Source organism: Haliaeetus albicilla, chromosome 3 (assembly GCF_947461875.1).
Source record: "Haliaeetus albicilla chromosome 3, bHalAlb1.1, whole genome shotgun sequence".
NCBI classification, from domain to species: domain Eukaryota; kingdom Metazoa; phylum Chordata; class Aves; order Accipitriformes; family Accipitridae; genus Haliaeetus; species Haliaeetus albicilla.
In genome coordinates this window covers 12082591-12107704 of record NC_091485.1, presented here as the reverse complement: position 1 = coordinate 12107704, position 25114 = coordinate 12082591, and the positions used below count along the sequence as shown (strand labels likewise).

At 42.9% G+C, this 25114-nt stretch overlaps 1 protein-coding gene across 1 annotated transcript in view; it reads right to left on the bottom strand.

Moving 5' to 3' along the window:
• Positions 1-6864: 6864 nt before the first annotated feature.
• The window catches only part of ZNF516 (zinc finger protein 516), a 102751-nt gene continuing 84501 nt past the window's right edge, over positions 6865-25114 (bottom strand). The window contains exons 3-6 of the mRNA XM_069778848.1: positions 20374-21852; positions 15320-15424; positions 14345-14412; positions 6865-7173 (exon numbers count right to left, since the gene is read on the bottom strand). Of these exons, the coding sequence (XP_069634949.1) occupies positions 7114-7173; positions 14345-14412; positions 15320-15424; positions 20374-21852 (1712 nt within the window). The 3' untranslated portion in view covers positions 6865-7113. The remainder of the gene's footprint in view (positions 7174-14344; positions 14413-15319; positions 15425-20373; positions 21853-25114) is intronic.

Sequence of the window (25114 nt, the reverse complement as noted above, 5' to 3'; positions counted from 1 at the left end):
CTCAGTCACTCATCACGCACAGGCCAGGAACATCTCCCCAGCTAAAGCAGCTCCGGGCTGCTAGCTCCTGGGTGGCTCACGTTGCATGGTTACTGCAAAACAAAAAAGCCCCAAATACAGCTGTGCCAAAGCAGAGACACCCTCCTCCATGTCAGGGCTCAGACTGGTCCTGATTGCCTTCATGGCTCTGTCCTAGTGGATGTGGCTGATGGGACATGAGTGAGCAGGGATGGTGAGCAACCAGAGACCGAGCACCTGAGCAAATTTCCACATAATTCCACCTTCTAGTCGGAATTCCACCTTCCGCCACTGCAAAGAGCCCCTAGAGCCTGCCAGTAGACCTACCATTCCTACAGATATAAAGTGTGCTTAATATTGCATCTGCACTAGGCTTCCTCCAGACTGTCTCTCTAACAATGCAGTCCAGGGATGCTCTCTACTCTGTCAGTATTTGAAAAGAAAAAAAGACTGGGGAAAAAACAATCATTCTCATATCCACAGCAGGCTTTTGCACATTATTGGGAGCACGGCCACACAACAACCGATTTGGCATTTGACAGGAGACGTGGGGAGGAAATCCCAGCAGAGGGGACAGGACTCTCAGCAAGCCCCTGACGTGGACTTCTTGCTGACAGAAACTCTTCCCAGTTGCCTGTTCCCACCACTGCTCTGGAGATGTCACCTCCTCCATGATGCAAGCAACCACCTGCATCTGTGCTCTCTGAGGGAGAAGGAGAGGAACACATGAAGATGAAAAGTTTGGGAAGGCAGTAGCCAGCAAACCAGTTACCATTTAAGCGCATGGTCCTCTGTGGGTGAGCTGATGGCATTGACCTCCCACCGCTGGCTCCCATCTGGAAGAACAGACCCAGTGTCTCTGCAGCATCAGCATGACTCTCGTGAAAACTTGTGGTAAAAGCAAGAAATGGTTCTGTTCGTGACCTACCTTCACCAAGGGAGATCCCTAGCAGAAACGTGTTTATCGGAGCATCGCTCCAGTGCTCTGCGGCAAGCCGTAGGCCTCAGAAACCACTAGTGGACTGTTAATTGTCCCAGGCAAGGCACAACACTGCCTTGTCCCAGAAAAGTAAGTTGAATTCTGGGAGTAAGATGAACTGGAGGGCCAATGTCCCTTTTATGCCATACCAGAACAACAAATATTTAGAAGGTAAATAAATCATTTTTCTCTGCTTAGAAAGATCTTCTAACATTCCTGTGGTACTTGGGTTGATGATGATGAAATACGACATGCAGAGATTTTCACTTACAGAAAGGGAACATGGGTACCTCACATTTTCTAAACTCTTGACAAGTAACTCACCTTTGTAGATAACGCTGATGACACAGGAACAAACAAATCAAACCATCTGTAACAGTCTTACATGAACCACAACTTAAATTTGACATACGAAGGATTTCACAAAGGAGATAGCCAAGTGTCTGAAGCCATTTTAGTATCGGACATTTTTTCTTAACGGCTTTGAGCATCCCCAGCTCTTTTATCCAACATACGATGAGGCATCTTAAAATATTCTGTATTAGAGAATGCTATCTGAATGTACCCTCTAGCATCCTCAAAGCATTGCTCCAGTTCAGCATCTGCTTGAAACACTATGCCTTCTTGCCTGCCTTGTTTTTTTTTCCCCTCCTGCTTGGGGCTAATCAGAGTTTGCTTGTTTCTTGAAAAGAGCAATATGCTTTTGAAAACCCCTTGGGTATTGGAGAGACCCTTCAGTCCAGCCTCAACTACTCATAATTATAGTCCTAAATCTGGTTCACCCATCAGTCAAGAGAGTAAAGATCCAAAAAGGCATTCCCTTATTTTCTGTCAGAACATCATTCAGGCTCATACCACAAAAGAACATTTTTGCAGAGTAAGATGATTCACAGTTTAAATTATGTGCTTATTTTCTGAAGTTTCCGATCCATCTCCCCAGAAGCTGCCTGCACATCCCTCCTCCCTTTCATCTGAATGGAAACCCTTTGCAATGGGCACAGACCTCTTCTGGTTAGGTTTCAGAGTTTCTGCTCCATCTCCACATTCTTCTGCTCTCTCTCACAGTTGACTTTGCCTTTTTTGGCAACTCTTCCGCTCTTCAGCGATTCTCCTCTAAACCTCTTGCTCCACTCCCGGCTTCTCCGTGGTCCTGTCCTCAGCTTTGGCCTTTCTCAGACACTGCCTTCCATCTACTTACTTGAATTTCACAAGGTCAAAACTTAGCCCCTTACTGATCTCTCACATGCTTTCTCCATCTGTTTTTCTTATGGCCTTACGGGCAACATCCACCTCAGTATTCAAACCCATAGAGCTGGGTCACGTTAACGCTCTTGATCTCTTTACCCAAGCCACAACAAAACAATCCCATTCTGTGCCCACTTCCTACTCCCAACACAACATCCTTTTCTGTCTCAATAGCAAAAGTGTCCCTCATTTTGACTAGTAACAGGTAATCAGTTTGGAAATACTTGGTTATACCCACACATATGGATTTATTTTTGTCCATCTATGGTTTGCCCTTTGTCCACCAGTATCAAACGAAAGGCAATTTTTTCTGGGGTTTAGGGTATTTTTGGTTGGTTGGTTTTTTCCTCTCTCTCCCAAAAGCAGCAATAAGGAACCTGAAGGAAAAAACTACAGGCATAATACATTTGTAACAGCTACTGTCTACCTTGAGACAAGCTAAGGATGTCAACACATGGTTATAGTCCCTCTCAGGAATGCTGGCACACATGCAGCCCCACAGAAAGCAGTTAATAGGGGAGTGTCCATGCTTTCATTGATCTTCAACTGTTTTACATCCCTAGCTGCTCCAGAAACAATAATTTCATAATTTATAATGGAAAACTAAAGTGGAAGGAATTTTTATATATATTAGCGTACTCCATTTCATTTGAGTTACCCTCTAAATACTGGGATCAAGCAGGCACTCCTTACCTACAAGCTCCCAGTGAGTCCATGTGAGCTTTGCCTCCGAACATTGGATTGCCCTGAAGTATGGGGCTGTCAAACACAGCAAAAGAGAAAGGACAGAGCACGAGGGAAGAGGACTCTCTGCAATTCAGTGCTTTCCACAGAACCGCTGGCTTAAAAATACTGGTTTGCAGGAGGACTGGGAAATTTGTCTTGACATAAAATGCAACCTTTCCTACTTTTAACCCAACACATTTTATGTAGTAAGAACCTAATAAAGAAGTTACCTCTTGCCTTGTTCCAGTCCTTCTTACGACAGATTGGTTTTTCAAAGAGAAATCCCCAAATGCATCAGTGAATTCTAGCGCTCCTCTTGGAGCTGCTGAAATATGCTTTAAGTAGCCCAGCATGGGAATACAGCAAGGAAGGAGAACAAAACCAAACACAGGCCTGGTCGTGAACCCTTTGACCGTGAAAACAAGCAAACAGTGGGATGCACTCCGACTAGAATGACACAATTTTGTAAAACAGCTCAAAACATCACTCACGCTCCAAAGCGTCGAGCACGACAAATGTACGCGCGCGCGCTCCACCACACACAGCACCCCAAAGTACTAGAAAGTGGCAACACGTTTACAGGGACTACCATGAAATGTGCATGATGTCAACACCTGGAAATCTCTCCAGTGACCAATTCTTATCTGACAGTCAGTTAATAGTGGAACATTTTTTTGCACCAACAAGAAGATGCTATTTTCCAAAGGATAATTTTCTTAACTAGTTGTTTTCATATAAGCAGAGTCTTCCATAGGATGGGGGCAACGATTTACGTGAAGGCTTTTCACTAAGCACTTTAAGTGGCTTTGAAATACAAAGCTAAAAGCTGTTTTGGCTTTCTAATTTGCTTTCTGTTTTGCAGTATGTACCGATTTATTCATAGCATTTCTGACAGAAGGAATTTCAAGAATGCAACAGCATGATGGCAATGTAGTAGCTGATTAGCTCCGTGGAAAAAGTTTCTCCAAGTTCCAACTTTTGGTCAGTACACAACATTCAGGATACAAAAGTACTCTGGCAAGGAAGGTCTTTCACTTTAGCCATAATAAAAAAAGATCTTCTACACTTTAGCTATAATAAACCGCACAAAAAACAGAGAAAGGGAGAGAGAAAGAGAGAGAGAGAGAGAGATGGCAGATACACTGAGAATCTGCAGCGTAGATAATCAAACCCTTTATTGTCTAAGTTACATTAGACTTGCAACACCATAAAAACCTGTTAAGAAGAAGAAACAGTAGATTGGTAGAGGTAGTAGAAAGTCCCTGTAACAGTCACAAAAGGGCTTTACAGGAGCGTGTCATGCCAAAAAAAGTTATCACGTTGCTTAAAAGAGCTGATCAAAGCCCATTGACTAAATAAATAAGGAACACAACTCATTTTAAATACTATGGCCTAACTAAAATAACAAATCAATACAATACAACGATAAAGAAGAAAATAGAAATCGTGGGATTTGCTTCTGAAAACAGATGGTCTTTAAGGTTGGCTTTCCCCCACCCACTCTTATTTCTTGTTTAATTAAGTGAAAATCTCATCTCTGTGCTATACACAGCATATAATTATTTAAACTGATTTCCCCTACTGTTGTTCTTCATGGAGCTAAATTATGATTGTAAACTTTGCTGATTAGTACCCTGGTAATGGCAGTGACAGCATTAGCTTCTCTGTCAGATTCTGGAAGAAAAGCTCCAGAAAGAAGCTTTTGGCTCTGAATATTAACTGAGATTTTCTAGATCAGCTTGCCAAAAAGATACAATTGAAAAAAAGAGAAATTACACATGTACACTACACTTTCATGCCATTTTGGGTACAGAAGAGTTTTTAATAACTAAAACACAAACAAATAGGCTAAGCAACTAGCTTTTGTGCATTCCTGAACTGTCACCATTACTTTCACTCATGGAAAATATGACTCAGAAAAGCAACGAAACAAAAGTGAAACAAACAAACAAACAAACCCCAAAACAAACCGAGAAAGCTAGTGCAAACCCAAAATGATAATCATTAAGCAACACAGCAAAATATTTCATTTTTTCTTTTTTTTTCTCCTTTTTTTCTTTTTTTTTTTTTTTTTGGTGTACAATGGAATGTGTCTATGCGACCTCCCTCAAAATAACTTCACAGAACAGTTAATTACAGTCACTTATAAGTATTTGCACAGACATTCCTAACTACACCGAGACTTACAGAGAATTCTGGTATACATCTGGTGTAATAGCATAAGGAAAAACTAGTTTAAAAAAAATACATAAGAAAGTTAATTTGCATTGTTGCAAGTGTTGCAAAGTAACAAAAACCGTCAAGTAATTTAAAACAAGTAACAAGTAGTATCCAGAACCAATTACTGACTAGATTTTTTAAAAAAAGAAACCCCCCGCCCACCAAAACTGTTAGAACAGAAAGATCACACTTTAAGGTTTTTTTCTGCTTTTTGTTTTTTTTTTTTAAACAAATCTTTGTGTCAGAAGCCCATTTCTAGAAAACCAGCACTATTCCATTATTGTATTAAGTAAACTGTTGCTCTCACCTGTATTAAAGGTTAGCATCATTTCTGTACATGTAAAATTATTGCTTTTTTGAAAAATATATTTAGCATGCTAGGGTGTTTTTTTTTTTAATCCATTTCCTGCCTTTACAAAATGTTACAATTTAAAAAAAAACTAGTAAAGCTTTTGCAAAAATTTTCACAGAACATTTTCTTTCAAGGCAGCAGTAACTTTTGATAATGCATAAAATTATATGTGCAAAATCTGAAACTCTCAGAAATATTACCATCACACATAGTGTCACAGCAATAAGAAAAGAAAATATTTATATCTGTGGAATACATTTTTAATTGCTTACACTGCATGGTTTAACAACCTGTTATGTGCCACAACCCCACCTTGAAAACTTGCAGTTAAAGAGTTACTGTAGAAGAGGTATATAAAGCTTTTTTTTTTCCTTTTTTTTTTTTTCCTAACACCACCAGTGATCACCAAGTACAAGACATGACACATTTATATGAACATTTTAACCTGCCACCACAAAAGAAGTTCCTCGTCTTTCCAAAACGTCACCGGGCCCAAGGAGGAGCGGTAGCTGGCCTGCTGAACCAAACGCAGGAGCAGAAAGTACCTTACGGGCGGGCCCAGGGCTGCCTGAACTTGTTCAGTGACACCTTTTCTCTTCTAAACATACAGATCAGCGGCATTAGACAGCTGAGTGTTTTGTTTTATTTTATTTTTTTTTTAAAACGTGAAGACTTCCTTTGTGATCAGGTCGAAGAAAGTAGCCCTGTTACAAAAAAAGGTCCTGAGAGTAAAACACAGAAGCCTGTTTTTTTTTTTCTTAGTGTTCGACTAGCTTTTCTTTCCCAAAGCAGAATAGAAGCTTTTCTCTGGAAGTGTTTCAATTTCCATATTCACATACTATTAATGGTGCGCAGTCAAGAGCAAGAGCACTAGAAATGCAAGTGGTCCCCAAACTGTAATGAAACAAACCATTGCAGAATGACGGTCTTTCTCTTTAGTCCCTTTAATCCTTCATCAAGCATTGCTTTCTCAGCACCGAATGCCACCTTTTCCCCACACCCCCCATTCTTCCTCTCTCTGTTTTTTGTTTTTTTTGTGTTTTTTTTTTAATTTGCTTTTCAGCATGACAGGCAGTGGCAGTTTCATTAATTAATACTTCTCCAGCCCTGGAATCCACTGCTGTTTTTCAAATGTATCAAATAGTCATTGTGAGCATCAGGGAGGTTTTTGTTACAGTGCTTAACTTCTTCATGCTGTCCAAATCACATAAAGTTTAATTTTTCCAGTGTCTCAAACTTCTCTTGATTAATACAGATGCCTTGTGCTGCCACAGTGCTTGCCAACTCCACTGTTTATTATAAAGGAAATAAGGAACCATGGGACTGATTAGTACGTCAATTTATATATATCTCGTGTAGCATCTTCATTTATTTAAAAATGATTAACAGCGCAGAGGCACCCCCCTCCTCGCAGAGCGCCGGTTTCACTCTGGCGCAGCGGCTCCGGGCGAGGCGATGGCTGGCGGGGAGGCTGATCCGCAGCCGCCGGGGCACGGGGCGGCCGCGCGGGGGGCTGCCGGCGCTGCCCGTCGGGGTGGGGGCCGCTGGCACGGGGGGTTCCTCCGCCGGGGCTCTAGGTTCCCTTCCGGAGAGGCAGCGTGTGGGCGACCTCCGCGCCGCCGTGGTCTCTCCCCTGCAAGAAGGAGGACACAGGGGAAAAATGCTCATTCTCGCCTCCGCTCCCACGCGCGACCCTCCGGCCAGCCCTGCTGGCGTTCGTTACCCTCTCGCGAGCGTTGCGGACGTTCGCTTCGGCCCACCGCGTCGGAAGTTTTGGGGTTGGTTATTTTTTTTTTTTTTTTTAAAGCATCTCCAGCAAGAGCAAAGTGCGTCGGGCCTGTATGAAGTCCCTGATGGACTGGAAGAGCAAGTAATAGCGTCTGATGGAGCAGTTGGGAAAAGGCTGAGAACAAGGAGGGGAAGAAGAGGCCTCCAAAAAGCAGAATTTTGTGCTAGCCAAAAGGGTTTCAGAACTAGATCAGCGTTTGAAAAAGGCTGAAGTTGGAGGTCACCGAGGCAGCTAGAAGAAAAACTGAATTCTTCTGCGGGTCTGTCAAATGCTAAGGCGGCTTCCCCAACCCCCCAACCCCCCCACCTTGTCATCTTCCTTTTCTTTTTTTTAGCCAATTTTCATGAATAATTACCATGCTGAAAAAAATAGCAGGGATATTCTAAAATCAAGTGAAATTAAAGATAACATCATGAATAAGTGGGAGCCTGCAGCTCCCAAGAAAAGCTTTAAAATGACATTTAGAACATCACTGTCGGAACAATGCAGTTTACAATCCTGATCCTAAAACAACATGGCAAGATTAATCTTACATAAATGCATTATCCTTAAGCTAAAGTCTTGATGAAGTGAAACAGACCATTTTAAATTAATGCAACATAAAATACGGCACCCATGTAAAATCCAAGCAAGTTTCAAGCTGTGCCTATGGCAGCCCTCGAAATAGCTAAAGAAAGCCCAGCTCTGGTTGACATAATGTATTAAGTGCATCTCTTTTGTTAATAGATTTAGAAAATTCCTAATTAAACCTGGCCCGAGATTCATGACATTTACCAGTCAAAGTTTGGTTTAAGTCGGAAAGATTTGCAACAAAATTAAAGAAAAAAAAAGCTGCTGTACAGACTGCAGTATATTTGAAATGTAGGAAACAGTAACTGAATGAGAGATGTGATAAAACTTCCTTAGTTGGATGCTGAATTTCTTGCAGTAAACCAAGAAAGATGCTTTACATTTTTGCACGGCTGCATCATGCCCGAGAGACAGAGCCACAGCTCCAGGAGGAGGCATTCATCATTAAAACGTCTCGTATCAAACCGGCTCTACGTACGTGGGGGAGTGCAGCAGGGTTTCGCCGAGCCAGGGGGTGAGGGAGGGGGAGAGGGGAGGGGACGGCAAGCGCCTTGTCCCAGTTTCCCTGGGTAAAAACTGAAAAAAGGGGTGTAATTAGGGGTGTTTTTTGGGGATGGATAGCCTGTGGGGTGCTGCATGGCAGAGGCATTCCCTGCGGGTCTGGGCACCCCCTGCCCATGGACCACGCAGCACCAGGGACCCGTGAAAAGGCTAATCCATCCTTCTCCCACCTGGCAGGGAGGCCCAGAGGGGCTGGGGGTGGTGGGTGGGTGGGTGGCTGGACCCCTCTGATGCACAGCTGCACTCCCAGCTTCACTGGGAAACAGCACCCAAGCTTCACACGTGCCAAAACCCAGCCAGTGGCTCACCCCCTCGTACTCGCACCGGCCCGAGGGGACAGTCAGATTTTGAACCAGCTGATACATCGCTGGACTGAATTCTTCCTGAAGTGAATCTTTTACCATCTTAAAAAGTAGGCTTTCTTCACTCTCAGAGTTTCAAAGGGGAAAAACAGCAGATCTTTTTTTAAGTGAAGCCTATAGCTTCCATGCCAAAGGCTGCTTTCATACTGACTTCTAGGGCTTTTCACCAGTTAACAGGAAAAAATCAGTTTGTGTGCATGTTAATATATGGGAGACAAATTATCACATGACATTGAAATAAATTGCAATGATCGGTTTGGAGCACAGATATCGCTCCAGTTTGCTGGCAAGGGGAAAGTGTTGGGACAAGAACTACAGCTGCTGATCCTGTCTATTATGCTTATAAACTAGAAGACATACAGTACATGCATATTACTCAGATGCCGGTACAGCAGCTTCCATGATTCCTTGATTGTTTGCATTATAATCTCCATATGTATGAACGAGACAAATTAGGTTGCCATTTATTTGTTCATTATCTATTATTTTGATTAATGGAATTCTTGTTCTCAGAATAACTATTTAAAAATAACATTTGCAATAATGAGGACTGAACTATTAATCATGATCTTCAGAAGAAACTCCGCAAGGAACTGGGGCAAGACATTTCATATGAACAAATGTCACAAATAGGACTTCTAACAAACAGTGCTAAAATTTCAAATGCAAAAAAAAACCCCAAAACAACCCTACGAAACTCAGAAACCATTGGTTTAAATAACTTTTTAATCTGGTTTTGGTTTTTTTTGCTCCTCCCCTTCTCTCTAAAGTTGCTTTAGAACAAGCAGGGCTGTAGCGCTGCTGGACTGTAAAAACATCAGAGGGTAACATGCCACCAGCCTTTCCCCCAGGCTCCTTTATAATACATGTGTGTGTATATATATATATATATATGTATATATATATATATATGTAGTGTTTTCCTGATGGTTCTTTCTAATCTATCTATCCCTCAAATTCTGACTATTCACATTTATGCTATCTATCTCACGTATTGAGCACTGCAAGAAATATTTTGAAGTACTTATAGTGGAGAAAATTAAGGCTTATGGACTCCTTAATGAAGGTGGTTTACCCCTGTCACACAGGACCTACTGCGCACCTCTCTCTTCAGTGCATGAGGCCCAAGAACTGCAGTTTCCACAGCTCTTTCACAGAAAAGGACTATCACTGCCTTCTGGCAGGGGGAAAGCTTCAGCCAGAGGTACCCATGATACCAACAGTTCATTTTTTTCTCTGAGCTGTACCTTTTAATTGATTTTCTGTGAAGAAAAGGGTGTTTTTCCAGAGAGGGCAAAGGTTGGAGTTTTGGGGTTTTTGCTTGTTTCACTTGCACAAAAGGCAGAGAACTTGGTATTTCTGGCTCCAGCACTGCAAATATGCTTCACGTATATATACTCTCAATTAGACAGAACTCCTCCTCTTTGCTAACCAGTAAATCATGCCTTTTGAACACCCAATTACTTGGTCCTTAAAATATTTTAGAGCATATTGTTTGACACAGCCCTGACAGAGGATAAACTACGTTCCTAAAGCAGGCCAAGTTTTTTTATGTTTTTAAAAATGCAGCAGCAGAAGTTAAACGCAAGGCATATGTACTAGAAATTGCTACCACTGCTGTCACCATTTTGCAAAAGCAGGCCAGAGACTGACTCCTGTGCCACTGAATGCACTTGGGAATTGGGCTTCTGGCTGCAATGTTGCAGCATCAGACAGTGTCCTCTGAAATGACCACATGCCTTAGGAAAGCTTTGCTTTGAGAGCTGCAGTGGCTTCGAGATACATGCGGTCGCAGGGACCCTTCCGAAGGGGAGCCAGCTTTTGTCTTGCCATGTATAAGCGATTGGAGTGCGCTCCCCGAATTCATGCCTACTAAATCAGGTCTTTGGACAGTGCTTAGTGTATTCCAAATTAAGATACATGTTCATTGTGGATAAGCAAGCTTAATTATGGATATATTGGGACAGTTAGCATTTATAAAAATATTCAGAATATTCAGTATGTTTAATATGGCAGCATTTCAAGAGAATCTACATGACTTTGCACAGATTGTATTGACTCGGGGTACGTAATGGGCATTTTTTGTCCTTTAGATAGAATAGGAACTATTCCAGAGTTCACAGGAAATTCACTTGATGTAAAAATGTCCTCCTCTTTTTTTTTTTTTTTTTTAAACCATTCAGGTAGAAGTAAGAAACCACAGTAAACAATGTTACGAAGGAAATGAACATCATCTTTCCTCCGTTTTGTTTATATTTCCTTGGTGCTGATAACAAAGCATGAAGCACTGCCCAGTGCTATCATTATCAAAATTGGGTGTGTAGGACCTTCTTTACACACCCCTACAGGCAGCCCCACTTTTCAGTGATGCTGAACACCTGCATCTCCTGTTGGTGGTTCACTACCCTAAAGTACGCTTCCTATTTAGACACATAAATATAGATTTAGCTGGCTCATTTTTTAAAAAGCCTGGCTGCAGACCCTATTTTTAACATGCGGAATTAGAATTATTCTGCGAGAAAACTGCTATATAATGTAGCACTGTTGTAAGTTATTATGCTGGGGGATTTTAAAAGCTCTACCTAACATCCTTTCATAAAGGAAACCTTTAGAGATGATCTTCTGGTTGACTACTGAAGGGAATGGGGAACTGTGAAATACTAATGTTAATATTTTTACTCTTTAGCAGACTACTCGGGGGAAGATATTTTACCTGTGAGAAGGAAATATTATGTAAAGTGAATCATTTCCACCTAACATTAAACCCCCCCCCCTTTCATTCTCAAGCTACCTTACGTGGTTAACTATTGTTTCTTGCTTGGAGCATGTGCACGGCACTTCTGTAACTTGAACTGACTTTACACCATAAACTCTCATGAATAGATCTGTCCCCAATTAAGAAATGAAATGAAGACACGGAGTGACAATGTTTAAAGTGGGAAATCGTAATGTTACTAGAATGCTGCAGGCATCATTCTCAGTGCGAGCTCATTTCTGCGCTTCTAAAGGCCCCTACAGCTGCAGGTAGAAATGAGCTTATTCCCTCTCTAACGCCCAGGGACTGTGCAGGTGGAGTCTTCTGGGGGAGTGGAAAGCCTGCTCGTGATGAGAACAAGCAAAACGGCAGACAACTGAATAATCCTAACTGACACAGATGCTGACAAACTGAGACAAAGGCTGATACTGAGGAGCAAACAAGACAAAAGAAAGGGAACTGTCTCCTGGAGAAGTGATCATACCACAGCTTCTGTGGAAGAAATACTGACTGGCAAGAGACGAAGCGATTCACGAAGCTAACCCCTACCCAGTATTCTGCTGTACTGAGAGATGCTGTAATTTAATCAAATACTTTGAAGACAGATTGACACGGATTGAGACTGCAAGAGCAAGCTACATATGCCATGGAAGAAGTTAGTCAATAAATTCTGGCATGGCAGTAGTTTACAAAGACAAGATTATGAGTAAATTTATTGTGCAGTAATATAACCCGAATTACAAAAACAGTCCAGATGTGGACTGAGCTGCCACATCTCTTTTTTGATAGATACAGCCATTTCAGAATTTTTTGGAAACGTATTGTATTGGGTCCAGCTGAGATGGATTTAATTCTCCCCATAGCAGCCCTCACAGTGCTGTGCTCTGTACTGGTAGCTAGAAAGGTGTCAGTAACACAACCAGGGTTTTGGCTACTGCTGAGCAGTGCTGGCACAGCATCAAGGCTGTCTCTCCAACATTCCCCCCTCACCAGCAGGCTGGAGGGGGGGCAAGATCTTGGGAGGGGACACAGCCAGGACAGCTGACCCAAGCTGACCAAAGGGATATTCCGTACCATATGATGTCTGCTCAGCAATAAAAGCTGAGAGAAAGGAGCAGGAGGGGGACATCCGTTATTATGGTGTTTGTCTTCTGGAGCAACCACTATGTGTACTGAAGCCCTACTTCCCATTTGCTTTTCTTTATTAAACTGCCTTTATCTTGACACATGAGGGTTTTTTCCATCTTATTTTCTCTCCACCCCTGTCCTGCTGAGGGGGGGAGTGACAGAGCGGCTTGGTGGGCACCTGGTGTCCAGCCAAGGTCAACCTACCACATGTATTTCCAACTTTGACCTTACATTGTCTTTTAGAGGAAAAAAGCCCAGATGCCTTCAGAATCTGATCTCAACTACATGAGGAAAAAATGAGCATGAAAAGATGAAACAGCATTTTAAAGATGCTTAGGTTTACTAAATCTACATTCCTAAGCCGATGAGAACCAAAGACTAGTTGAGCTAGTTTGCAGAGCTGCAGTGTTCCACTCTGTCACATATTTCTACGGAGAGGTACATCCTTGCACAATATTATTAGATAAGCATCATAAGGAGAGCACTTTCATCTTGTTCTCCAGCTATAGCATAACTTTGCTGCTACTGACCCACAAAGCAAAGCAAACGTTGCCCACAACAACAACTACTGAAGTGCTATGCCATCTTGAAAACTTTATGAGGAGTGTTGCTGGGCACTCCTACAGCCTGACAGCAACTCAGATACTCCTGTGGCAGCAGCTGGGTTTCCCACATAGCCTTTGGGCCAGAAAGATGCAAGTGCAACAGAGGAGGTGCCAAGAGTCTCCAAGAAGGGTGCAGCATATGAACTATGCGACGTGGTGGTGCCCAGTGAGAATGTTTACTGAGCAAGTAGAAACCAACTCCTAAACTTCGTGGAGGCAGGACTAGCATAGAGATGCATTCTCTAAGCATGGCCAAAACCATCTGCAATCGTTTAGTAAGAGACAGGAGGACAGGAAAAGTGCTGTAGTCAAAATTAAACTAAAAACGAGGATGAAAGGAAAAGTGAGTGATGCTGGAGGCAGTTTCACAATAAAAGAAAACTGTCCATGAGAAGGTGTGCCCTGAAACCCACCTGCCAAGCTGGAAGATGAGTGGGAAGGTCCAGGTTATGACACTGGTCTCCAAAGATGTAAGATACACGAAACAAATTCAGTTTAATGGTTTTCTATGTAACAGCTTTGTCATGTACAATTCAGAGTGCTGAGAAGTGTTTAAGACAGGAAACTGTATACTAGACATAGGAAAGCACAGTGCCACACAGAGTCCACAGAAACTGGAGGATAAGAGCCTTTCAAAGGCCAGATACTGGGTATCAGGGTACGAATACTCTTCAGAAACATATAGACTAAGTGTTAATTGTATTGTTGCAGCCGAAAACGTGTTAGTTGTAAAAGCAAATTATTTCTAGGAATTCTTTATGTACTCTCTCACTATTACATATCACTGCACATTACAGTTACCTATCCCACCCAGTCCCCAGTACGCTGGTAACATATCTGCTTTACAATTAACTGACTCTCCATATAACAGACTTTGATAAAACGCTTAAAAAATTTAAGAGCTAAAAATCAAGCAACACCATCACTATTTATAAGTTATAAACCAGTCAGCACTTTAGTGATGAGTATCACTGTGCAACTTTTTCACAGCTACCACATTAAAAACCAAACATCCAATTAATTGTAAAACATACTTGTTTTGGGGCATCTGCGGAGGTGGTGTGAACTTCAGTACCTCGGAGTCCATTAGACTCAAATACCACTGTGGGAACAAGGGGGCTTGTTAACAGATGAACATTCAAGCTTCGTTAGTGTGTGTACATTATTTGAGACCATTACAGATTAACCACATTCAAAAAAAGACACCAGCTACTAGCCTGTGGCCGGAAAATACCAATTTACCGTAACACTTACTGTAAGAGAGTGTGCTAATGGCAGCCTAGGGCCACTGCCCTTTTTAATTCAGACTTCAGCGCTGAAGAAAGCAATCACTGACAACATTAATTATCAGTGTATGTGTAAAGGGACCCTCTTCTGGCATTACTTACCATTTGGCCTCTGTCATTTTGCATCAGATTGGCTTATGTATGCATCATTCACACTTTTCAGGAGGAACCCACTAGTCTCACTGCCTCGTGCAATGCTCAGGAGGTCTCTCGACACTGGTGCCTTTAGCCTCCTACGGCCTCAACCACAGACCACGCCAGGTTAAAAATGGCTGGTAGGGATTTCCCATTTTAGGGCTGACCGGTCTGCGGAAAAATCTCGTTTCCCACAAAAATGTTCCTGTCAACAGCAACGACAAGGCAAAACAAAGCCTTATGTTGTGCTGAAAGGGGTACTTTGATTTCAATTTGTGCTGGTGGCAACAGAATTCATTAGCATATTCATTTCTGAGTACCCTACTCTCTAATTAAAATAAAACATTTGCAAACAGACTTATCTTAAATGCATTGCAATTTTATGGAGTTCGGGCGGAGATCAGGTAAGCAATATCCAGAGAACAAGAGCAATAGTCGTAAAAATAAAAAACCTGTCTATTAGATTTAGGTACTGGAATTACTTAGGTTAACGTAATATGTGAAATGTAATTCTTGGCATTTTTTTAGCCAGATCTGAAAGCAGGCAAGTGGGAAAGGCAGAAAGCAAGAGTGAGTGCGAAAAGGTACCTGCATGGGACCTCTGATGAGTCCTGAGGTGACTGGGTTGGGTAAAGCATTTTCCACATTCTCTGCAGACGCAGTCTCCTTGGCGTGTTTGTGTCCTGAGCATCCCTGTAGTCAGGGAGGGGGGCGGGGGGGTGGGCAGGGAGGAGAGAGGAAAGTTGAGAAGAAAACATTATGCCAGAAGAAAACATCATTAGTATGTCTAATGTGTCATTATGTGAGGCTACCTTCAGGCCCTGGATGACAACTGTCAGCCTTCATCTAGGCACTGGCTGACAGGCCAGGCACACACAGGACTGCAAGAATGCATAAATTACATTGAATTAAAAAATGCTCCCCATGATGTGCCCGCACCAGGACTGGCATGTCAGGTGTGCGCTTTTCAGAGCAGCTGGATCCACTTCTCAGCCATCACCCAGCTTTGTCAAGCAGTACATCAGGCAAATCAAAGTGACTCCAGCGTGGCGGAGACAAGTCACATGGATAATAGGAAGTGAGTAGGACCAGAGCCCGACTGTCCCCCCCGGGCGGCAATACCTCAGAGACAAATGCAGAGCGAGCGGAGCCATCACAGACTGATCAAACCTTTCGCCCCTGCCTACCTGCCTGCCGGTGCTGCTTTGACCCCGGACCTCTGAGGCACAGACGAAAGACATCTGTGAATGAAAGTGTCATTCCGGACATTTTGAGCTGGTAGCAGCGCAGCAGCCTTCCCCCAGCCCTGGGTAAACATGTTTTCTAGGCCATTAGCATTTGTGGAAAACCACTCAAACCTCTCCTTTTTCTCCAAAGGTCAGTTTACAGCATCTGACTTAAAGGGCTGGTCTTTGTCTTTTTGCTGCTGATCAAAAAAGACACATTTGACTTTTATTGGGCTTTTTTATTATCAAAAAAAAATATGTTTGAACATCATCTTTTCTATTTTGGTAGAACGCCCTCCTTGGAAGGAAAGAGTTGATGTTTCCATTTGCCACCGGAATACTTTGGCTTTTAAAGAAATTCTCAGGGGGTTGTCAGCGGAAGTGAAGTTTCAGCTTTTCTTTTGTTTTTTTTTCCCCTCGTTACTGCATTTAAAAAGAATAAAATTGTGAACAAAAAAGCAGCAACAAAAAAATTCCCCACAACTGAAAAATCAACTGCAGGATGCCAGGGGGCTCATCTGAAATACAGATGCTGTACCTGAAAATGAATGGAAAAGAAGACGAGCTGCCATTTACTCTGCTGGTATGGCACCAAGTGTCCTGCTATGGTTTTCACCACAGCATATACTGAAAAGAAATGCCCAGCTGGGAAAAAAAAACAAACAACAAAACAAAAACCCAACAAACCCCACTCACAAATTGTTTTCTCTTTTTATAATAGCACCTCCTGCAGATGGCAGCACAGTCTGTATAATGTCGCTGAACACACTCACTCCCAACAATTAAGTTGCTGGCAGTCAAATACAAGACCGTGATTTAGGGGCAAATCCAGATCGTGTATACCCACGCACACACACCAAAAAATCCCCCAAAACCAAAAAAACCCCCAAAATCACATAAATTTCAATGAGAGCTTCACTGTACTATAATGAGATGGATTTGCCTTGTAAGGCATTCAAGATGAAAGCAGATTTTGTGGTCTGTTACTAGAATTTTCCCCTCACTCGCCAGAACTACAGCTGCAGGCTTGAAAGCAAAGCGTGTTGAGGGACCAGATGTGGCCTTTGCTGGACCGCCAGGCTGACTGCTGGACAGGCAGGGACAGGCAGGGACAGGCAGGGACAGGCAGAGCAGCTCCCGTGGAGCCTGCGAGACCTGGGTTCCTCGGGTGGTTTTTCTGCCACCTCTGTAAAGACATTTAATCACTCTATAGCCCAGGTCTTCCTCTGTAGAAGGTTAATACAGTTGTCTCAGCAGTCATCACGGGCCTGATCCAACAGCCTTCATGGAAGCACTGCTCCCACTCGAGTCGCGCGTGAGGGAAGGTTGAGGATGCTGTTGCAAGCCAACATATCCTGTACAAATGCGAAGGTGAGCGGGTTCAGACTTTCATCTAACCCCTCCCTAGCACTCACTTTATGGTAGTTATTTAATAAGCAGGTAGAAAAAATAGACTGCTTCCAGGTATTTTTGCCATTGTTGCATTTCCTAAGGAGCACCATAAGGCTTTTGATAGTTCAGAGCTTTGAGCCATGGGCATCATTGCCGCAAGGCAATACCCCTTTGAGTCATCACTGAGTTATCCTATATGTGAACAAAAGAGGGTGGATGACTACAGGTGTTAGCAAATTAAGGTAAATGAATGCGACTATCTGAATGGGAGCTCCTGCGAAATGGATGCTTAAAGCTGGTCTCAAAGGAGCCCCAGGGAAAGAGTGCATCTGCTGCCATTACCCTTCCTTTCCTAATATGGCGATTTATGTAAATACAATGAATAAAATAAATAACCACTATTAAATATAACAGTAAGATTCTCTCTACAAGCATTTGGGAAGACTGGGCAGCATGAAACAAACCTAGCCTAAGCGCAGCAAGCTTTGTGTTTGCAGCTGTATCACAACAGTACATACAACTCCTCTCTTTTCCAAGGACACACTGGAACAAACACAAATGTAAAAGAAAAGATCTCAGAAATAAATCTAGTGACTCTAAAGGAAGTTGAACAGTGCACTACCACACACTAAAATATTCATTCTAGTGTGATCCAAGATGAGGTTATATTCCAAACACCCAGGTAAAGTCTATGGGGAACATTCAATTGGGAAAAAAAAACGTGACAAACAGCATACCTAAGTGGGATTTTTGGTTGTCCTTTATGTCATGATTGCCATATTCACATTGCCATATTAAGACTAGATTGTATGATGCGTACTGACTCAGAGGGCTCAGTCTAGGGCCATGTGTTATTTCAGACAAAGTTAATTTACCCTCCTCTATTCACAGTTGGTAGGATCTCGTTCCTTTTGCCTGCAGCCGCTTTTTATTTTAGTGCTATGAAAAACAGCCATCATGCCAATTGGTTTGGAGAACCATCAACAACCTGGAAGTTGTATATAAAATGAAGACAAGCTACATAAAAAAAAGAGGTTTCAAATTCTGAAAACTTGATTGCTGTAACACACTTGGAATGAAAGAAGAGATTTCAAAGCAGAGATGGGCACTAAATAACTTCTAGTTAAAGTGTCTCTGGAAATCACTGCCCAGCAAAAACATTTTGGCAATAAAATCCCTCTTATAAAAAGCAGGTAAATAGAGACCTCCTTGGAAACCCTGCCCCTACTTTACTTTGCCCCAACAGTCCTCATGGTTTTTCTGGTGCCTGGATTCACTAAGCTAGCACCTAGTTCCTGGCTTTTACTGTTTCTCTCCATCCCTCTTAATATGGCTGGGAGCTCACTGGATCAGTAAGATTTCTCTGAGCAGGTTGACACAATGTAGTTTTAAATAACATCAAGGAGGGCACCCATGTGACGGTGCCCCGAGTTGATGCTGGAACAATTAATTGGTATTTAGAGCTGGAAGCAGGCAGGGAGAAACTTTAGACAACATTCCTAGGCACTGGGATGGCAAAAGCAAAGTCGGCTGGACAAAACCAGGAACAATGACCCTACAGAAACCTGCAGAAACCAAGCCTGTCCTCCTCTGCTTCCTTAACAAAAACCAGGAGCCTGATGTTAGTTACAACCACCATGCAGCTTCTAACCATCTGCAAAATGATCTACTCCATAAATAACAGTTGGCTCCTACGCAGCATTACTTTTTAAATGATTGAGCAAAACTGACAATGGAGTGGCTGAAAGGTGCACCTCATGGACTATTTCAGATAGATTTTGCCTTCCTGTCCCCTCCAAAAGGCCTTCCACCAAACACTGGCTCCCTCCTTCCCTCGCAGCTGCGAGAGCAGTCAACTTGCACACACCTTCTGCGCACTAGACCATACCTGTCCTTAGACTACCAGCTTCCAAATGCCCTGGGTTTTGTCCCACCTGCAAAATGGGGTCACAAGCTCCATTTCACACATGCTTTTGACAAAACAGAGAGCATTATGTCAGGTGAGGGCACTAGAACACCGGTCCGGAACGCATGCTCTTTCCATGTGGAGTTCAGTTCTTGCACAACTTCTACAAAGAGAAGAAGTGTATAAAAAAAATGGGGTGGTTTACAAATGGTGAGAGCTGGGACTATGTCTCACATTCTCCCCCCCTACACACACAGACACATCTCAAGAGTAACGAATCAGTGTGATTTTCAGTTTCCACTGAGACAAACTAATTCTGGCAGATCATCAGAAGAGTATGGTTTCAAATGCAAATATATAGGTTTCTTTTTTTTTTTTTTTTTCTTTTTATGTGGCAATTGACTGCCAAGAGCCAGAAGGAGAGCTCTGATACTTTTTTAGTCCCTGAACTTTTAAACTGGCTGTTTGCACAACTGCCTTTCCTGCTTACGTGAATTAGCAGGCACATATTTGGCCCTATATCTCTTTTTAATTATAAACACACAAACAGATCAAAAGAATAATTTGAAAAATACGATAGCAGTCTTTGATATGGACAAGGAAGATCTTAAGACTTTTGTCAAGAAAGACAAAGGACACTGACAAGTGATTATCCCTCTCTGTTGTTGGAAGACTTGTTTGCAGATGAAATTGAACAAAACCTCCAAAATAACATCACAGATAAGCCCCAGAGGATGTTTATTTTGCCCGAAGCAAAAAGATGATGATGTGTGCCAGCACCAGCATATCAGGGGGATCTTTGTGTGACAGCACATCTGTGTAACTTTAGCCTGTTTGAAGCGAGGGGACAAAGAAACAGTAATACTCCAGGTGGAACCAGATACATTTAACCTGAGACAGAAATGTCACACAGTGCACGAGGGGGGATGCTGCAATGTTAGAGATGGGTAAACAAACCTATTCAAGCCTATCCAGAAATGATAAAAACAATGAACTTGTAATCCCAACCGTTAAAGGGAGAGAAGGAAGAAAGTGTGAAACAGCGTGTCGTGGCTCCAAACGAAGCAGGAACAAGCAAGCCACGTCCTCAGCTATGGAAGGGCTTGTGAAAATCTTACCTGCATGATCCAGGACAGGGCTGTTGGCACCGCAGGTTTGGTACAACGAAGCAAGGTCCTTTGGAATGTATGTTTTAAAGATATTTAAAACGTCCAAACGTTTCTCATGCCCGTCTGATCCCAGATCCTGTTTGCTGGAGTGTAAAGCCGGAGAAACTCCCGCGGCGCTAGGCTGGGGCTGCAGCAGTGGACTCGCTCGTGCTCCCGCTGTGCAGTTTGCCAATGTCCTCATCTCATTCCCAGCCTTCACATGAGAATCCCTCTGAGGCACAGATGGCTCTTCGTGTTTAGTGTACTGCTCGCTTTTACACAGAGGATGATACTGGGGCGGTGGGTTGAATTTGGCCTTCATGGAGTCGGATGCACAGTGCTTACCTGGAGGGACAAAACTAGTACTTCCTTGGGGAACCATGTACTTTTCCACTTGCTTACTGTTGGTGGGCTGTGTGCTAGGCCTGGATATGACCGTCTGAGTAGGCGTTACACTTCTGCTGTAGGCTCCCATTTGCATAAGTTTGGAATTTGCTTCGTATTTACTTTTTTGTTGTGCTGCTATGCAGTATTGCTCCTGGGAATGGTTTAACTTGGGCTGTCTGTACCCATCCAGACCTGATAAGCGTGGACCACAGTGGCCGAAGGCATGACTGTCCTTTGACTGATGCGTACTCCCAGACTTTGCAGCCATCCCAACAGAAAGAGAGCTGCTTTTGGATCCTGGCAATGCACTTGGCACTTGAGTGCGTGTAAATCTGGCAATGGGCAAAGGCTGGCATTCCTTACCCCCGAGAACAGGAGGGGGGCCGGTACGCCCACTCCTTGCCAGAAAGACCAGGTTGTTTTTAATACTCTTGAATCCATTCTGTTGCACCCAAGGGGGGACCATCGAGTTACAGCTGATTTTGTGCAAAATTCTTTTGTGCATCCACAGGACTTCAGGGTAGTAGGTCTTGTGACTGCAGAAAGGACATGGGTAGACAATTAAAGCAGCCTGCAAGGATGTATTCAGATTTTTATTGCATGAATTATCCCTTGTTGATTTTTCACTCAAATCGAGTGGAGCTACCTCTTGAGCTTCAGCACCTTTTTCTATCAGAGGATGCTCCCTGTGCAAGTCTAGCAAATTTTCTCTAGAGCGACTAGCCTGCACTTCAAGTGACGTTTTCAAGTCCATGACTATGTTTGAAGATATCTGGCCCACACCCGAAGCAAAGCTAGCAATGCGACTGGAGCAAGGAAGCCCTTGGCTGTGGTGAAATGCTGGCATCTTTATGTCTGCAGAACCTTTTGGATCTTGGTATTTCGAAAAGGGCTCCTTGATGACACTCTCCAGTGCTGACACCAGGGTAGGATTCTCTGGTTTAGATTCCCTGGTCTCATCTTCTCTGGCATTGCAGCTTCCCAGTTTCGGGAGTTCATCCAACTGAGATGTTACCATCGGGGTTTCCTCTTCAGAAAAGTTGCAGTGGTATGGCTTTTCATCTGAACGGGACAAACAAAAAAACCACCATTGTCATTTTATGCAGAAAGGATCCCAAAAGATAGAGCAGAATTCAAGATTAGAGTAAGACAGGAGAAAAATCAAACTTTGGTATTAGTATCGTAATGACATGCTACAGACTGTACTGTATAAGCAAGAAAATCTTGAAAGAAGACACAACAGTTCAATTTACTTTCAAAGATGACTGCGAAGTCTGGATAAACTCTCTAATGCTGCATGGTCATGACATTTTGAAGAAAGAACAATTCAATAATATGCCCATGTTAAAATTCTGGGACTGCAAGAAAAATAAACAAATATGCAACCATTTAATGCTTTAACAAAAGCAAAGATAATGGAACCAGATAAGACTGACCTAGTTAAAGGTCTGTCAGCGCTTCCATTACAAGCCCTGATTTTCAAAGGGTTTATAACTCGGCAATAAAAATTGGCTCCACACAGAAATGAAGCATATAAGCAGGTACAGCATACAGAATAAATTGCTCACTTAAGAGGGACTTTTGCAGTGGCCAAGTATAAAAAATGAGTTATGGAGGATGTAAATTTTGAATTTTCCATCCATTCGTTTAAAGCAGATACATTTTTTTTTTTAACATAAGTTTACATTTGAGTCAAACTTTAGGAAAATTTTATGACCACTCAATCCACTGAGAGATAAAGAATTCCACATTTTCGGCCATTTAGATTACAGAATTCAAACCAGACTTCCAATTCTTCTCATTTTCTTCTTTGCTTCTCATCTCTCCAGAGTAAATTTATCTACCTAACACATGTCCTGGAAAGAGAACATACTGGGCAGTAATTAAAGCCATTTAGGGTGAAAGAGAAGAGTAGGATTTGTTTGGCTCAGAGCATGACTACCTCTGCCCACTCTCCCGACGCCGATCTCTCAGAGCCACTGAATCCCTCCAAATCAGTTCACAAATCAATTCCACCGAGATTTTCGTCACAGCAGTAATGCTTACTGCACTGAATCCATTTAACATGTAACTGAATTGAATCATCTGACAAACTTTCAGTTTCAATTAACAAGCAGTTAATGAGCCACTGCCAGGCAAGTGTAAGGAGACCATGCTCCATCTAAAATGTCACCAGTCCAAAGTGATCACCACATCCATAGGAGGGGTGAGAATGGGAAAGGAGTGAACTGCTCTAGAGCTGCATATCCTCTCACATCAACGCATAAAAGCCAGCACTTCAGAAAATCAAGTGCTGTTCGTTAGTGCAGCTCTATGCCACAGGCATTATTCTGCACGGAGCAATGGAAGAAGCATGTCTCCGGCTGGAGTTTCACTGCAAATAAAGTCTACTTAGCCTCGCCTTCAATTCAAGCAAAAAATTCTTAAGCTTTTGTTTAATTGGAGGTAATCAGGTTAAAAATAACCCATAGATTTGCAGCCTTGCAGGGCTGAGTGCTCACTCAGCTAAGATCATTTTCCTTTCAAACTCTCTAAGGGGGTAAATTCAGGGGGGGAAAAACCCCCACAACCCAGAAACTTGTTTTTCCTGTGTTGCAGGGAGCAAGGTTTTGGGAAAGCACATGCCCAGCACTACTAGCCAAATTTACAGTTTGAAACAAAGACACTGCATGCAGCGGTGAAACTTGACACTGCACATCTGTGTTATTTTCAAAGCACATCTGTCAAAGCCCAAAATATTTGTGCTCTTAAATAAGATTTTAAGGCTTCTCTTTGTGATCACAAGGAGTGGCTCCTTTGATCATCGTAGTAAATAATAAAGCAAAGCAAAAACAAATCATTCGGTCGTAGCAGTACTCAGCAGAGACTGAACCGACCTACTGGCTAGGCTGAGCAGAGAGGGCAGAGGCGGGAGGTGGGGGCTCCAGCCACCCCGTGGTCCACCTGGGCAGCTGTGATGAAGGGGTGCATCGGCAGACACCCGCGGCTCCCAGGTTGCTCTGCATACCTCAGGCACCTCTTGATGCTTTCTGACTTGGGTCAAAATCTGCATACCGTGCTGTTTCAGCAAAGAGGACAAAGTCGAGGAGACTGTGAGGTGGCATGGGTTAGGTCTGGGCTTGGTCTTTAGGTCTGGACCGTTCAGTTTAGGTTTCTACTTGGGGAGGGAGGAGGGAAGCAGAGAGACAGACCACAGTCCTGTGCGCCCCAATAACCACGGGTATAAAGCCTGGGACTGCAAACCTCGAGGTAGCTACAGTCCGTTTAGCCTTATTGCTTTAGGACAGCCATCAATAGAGAAGGGATTTTCCAGGTGGAAAATGTAGCACAGAGTAGGAAAGTGACGAAGACATCTCTGAGGTGTATCTAGGCCTGCAGTTGCCACAATGCTGAAGGCATACACTGTCAGTACAATATATGAAAATTCACAAGGTTATTACAAAACATAGCTTCTAACACCTCTTCGTAGCGTCTTCCTAGATTCAATTCCTCTGATGTCTCACACAAACAGTACTGAACATACTAGGAATAATTTTAAAAGCTTAGATCGTGAGCCTTGGTAGCAATATTTGTGTTAATTACTCAAGCTGCACTTCCAGGAAAAAAAAAAAAAAACAAACCAAAACAAAACCATACCCCTACCCCTCTTTCCCAAGATTTGGATGGACAAGCATTTCACCTGCAGGCCAACTCATACTTCTTCACCAGCACAAAGCACAGCCTAAGCTTTTCCCTAGCCCCATCCCCCGGGACCGGACCCTCCACATATCAACAGCCAGGCAGAAATGCTGCCACGTGCCATCCTCCCCACCATGGGTGGTGGTCCAGGCTGGGCTACGAGCAGGTAGCAAAAGCCAGGATGGAAGAGAGGACGCAGGCAAGAGTAAGAGGAGACAGTAAGCAACGCAATAATATAGGCAGAGCTTTTTTAGAAAAATAGATGAAATTTATTTCTGCCTGTTCCCAGCCGCTTGCCCCAGCTGAAAAGGGGTACCAACAATCCTTTTAAATCACTGGTATAAAATATTGCTCTAACCAGTGCAGTGCAGGCATTACTGTCACCAGAAACTTTCAAGATTTTATTACGGCCAGGTCAAAGCAAAAAGCCATGAATGGGATGCCTTTTGCATGATCTCCAGGGACCATAACTCACATTTCCCATTGAAGGAGTTCTTGGCTAAGCATGCTCTCACTTTTTATCCTACAGTCCCTGTCATGTTGTCATGTTTGTCTCAATTCCTTTGTTTCTTACCCAAAACAGTCATTTACCTGTTGTACTTAAGAATGAGAAAGGTCCTTTTACCACATCCCTGAAGTCTTAAAA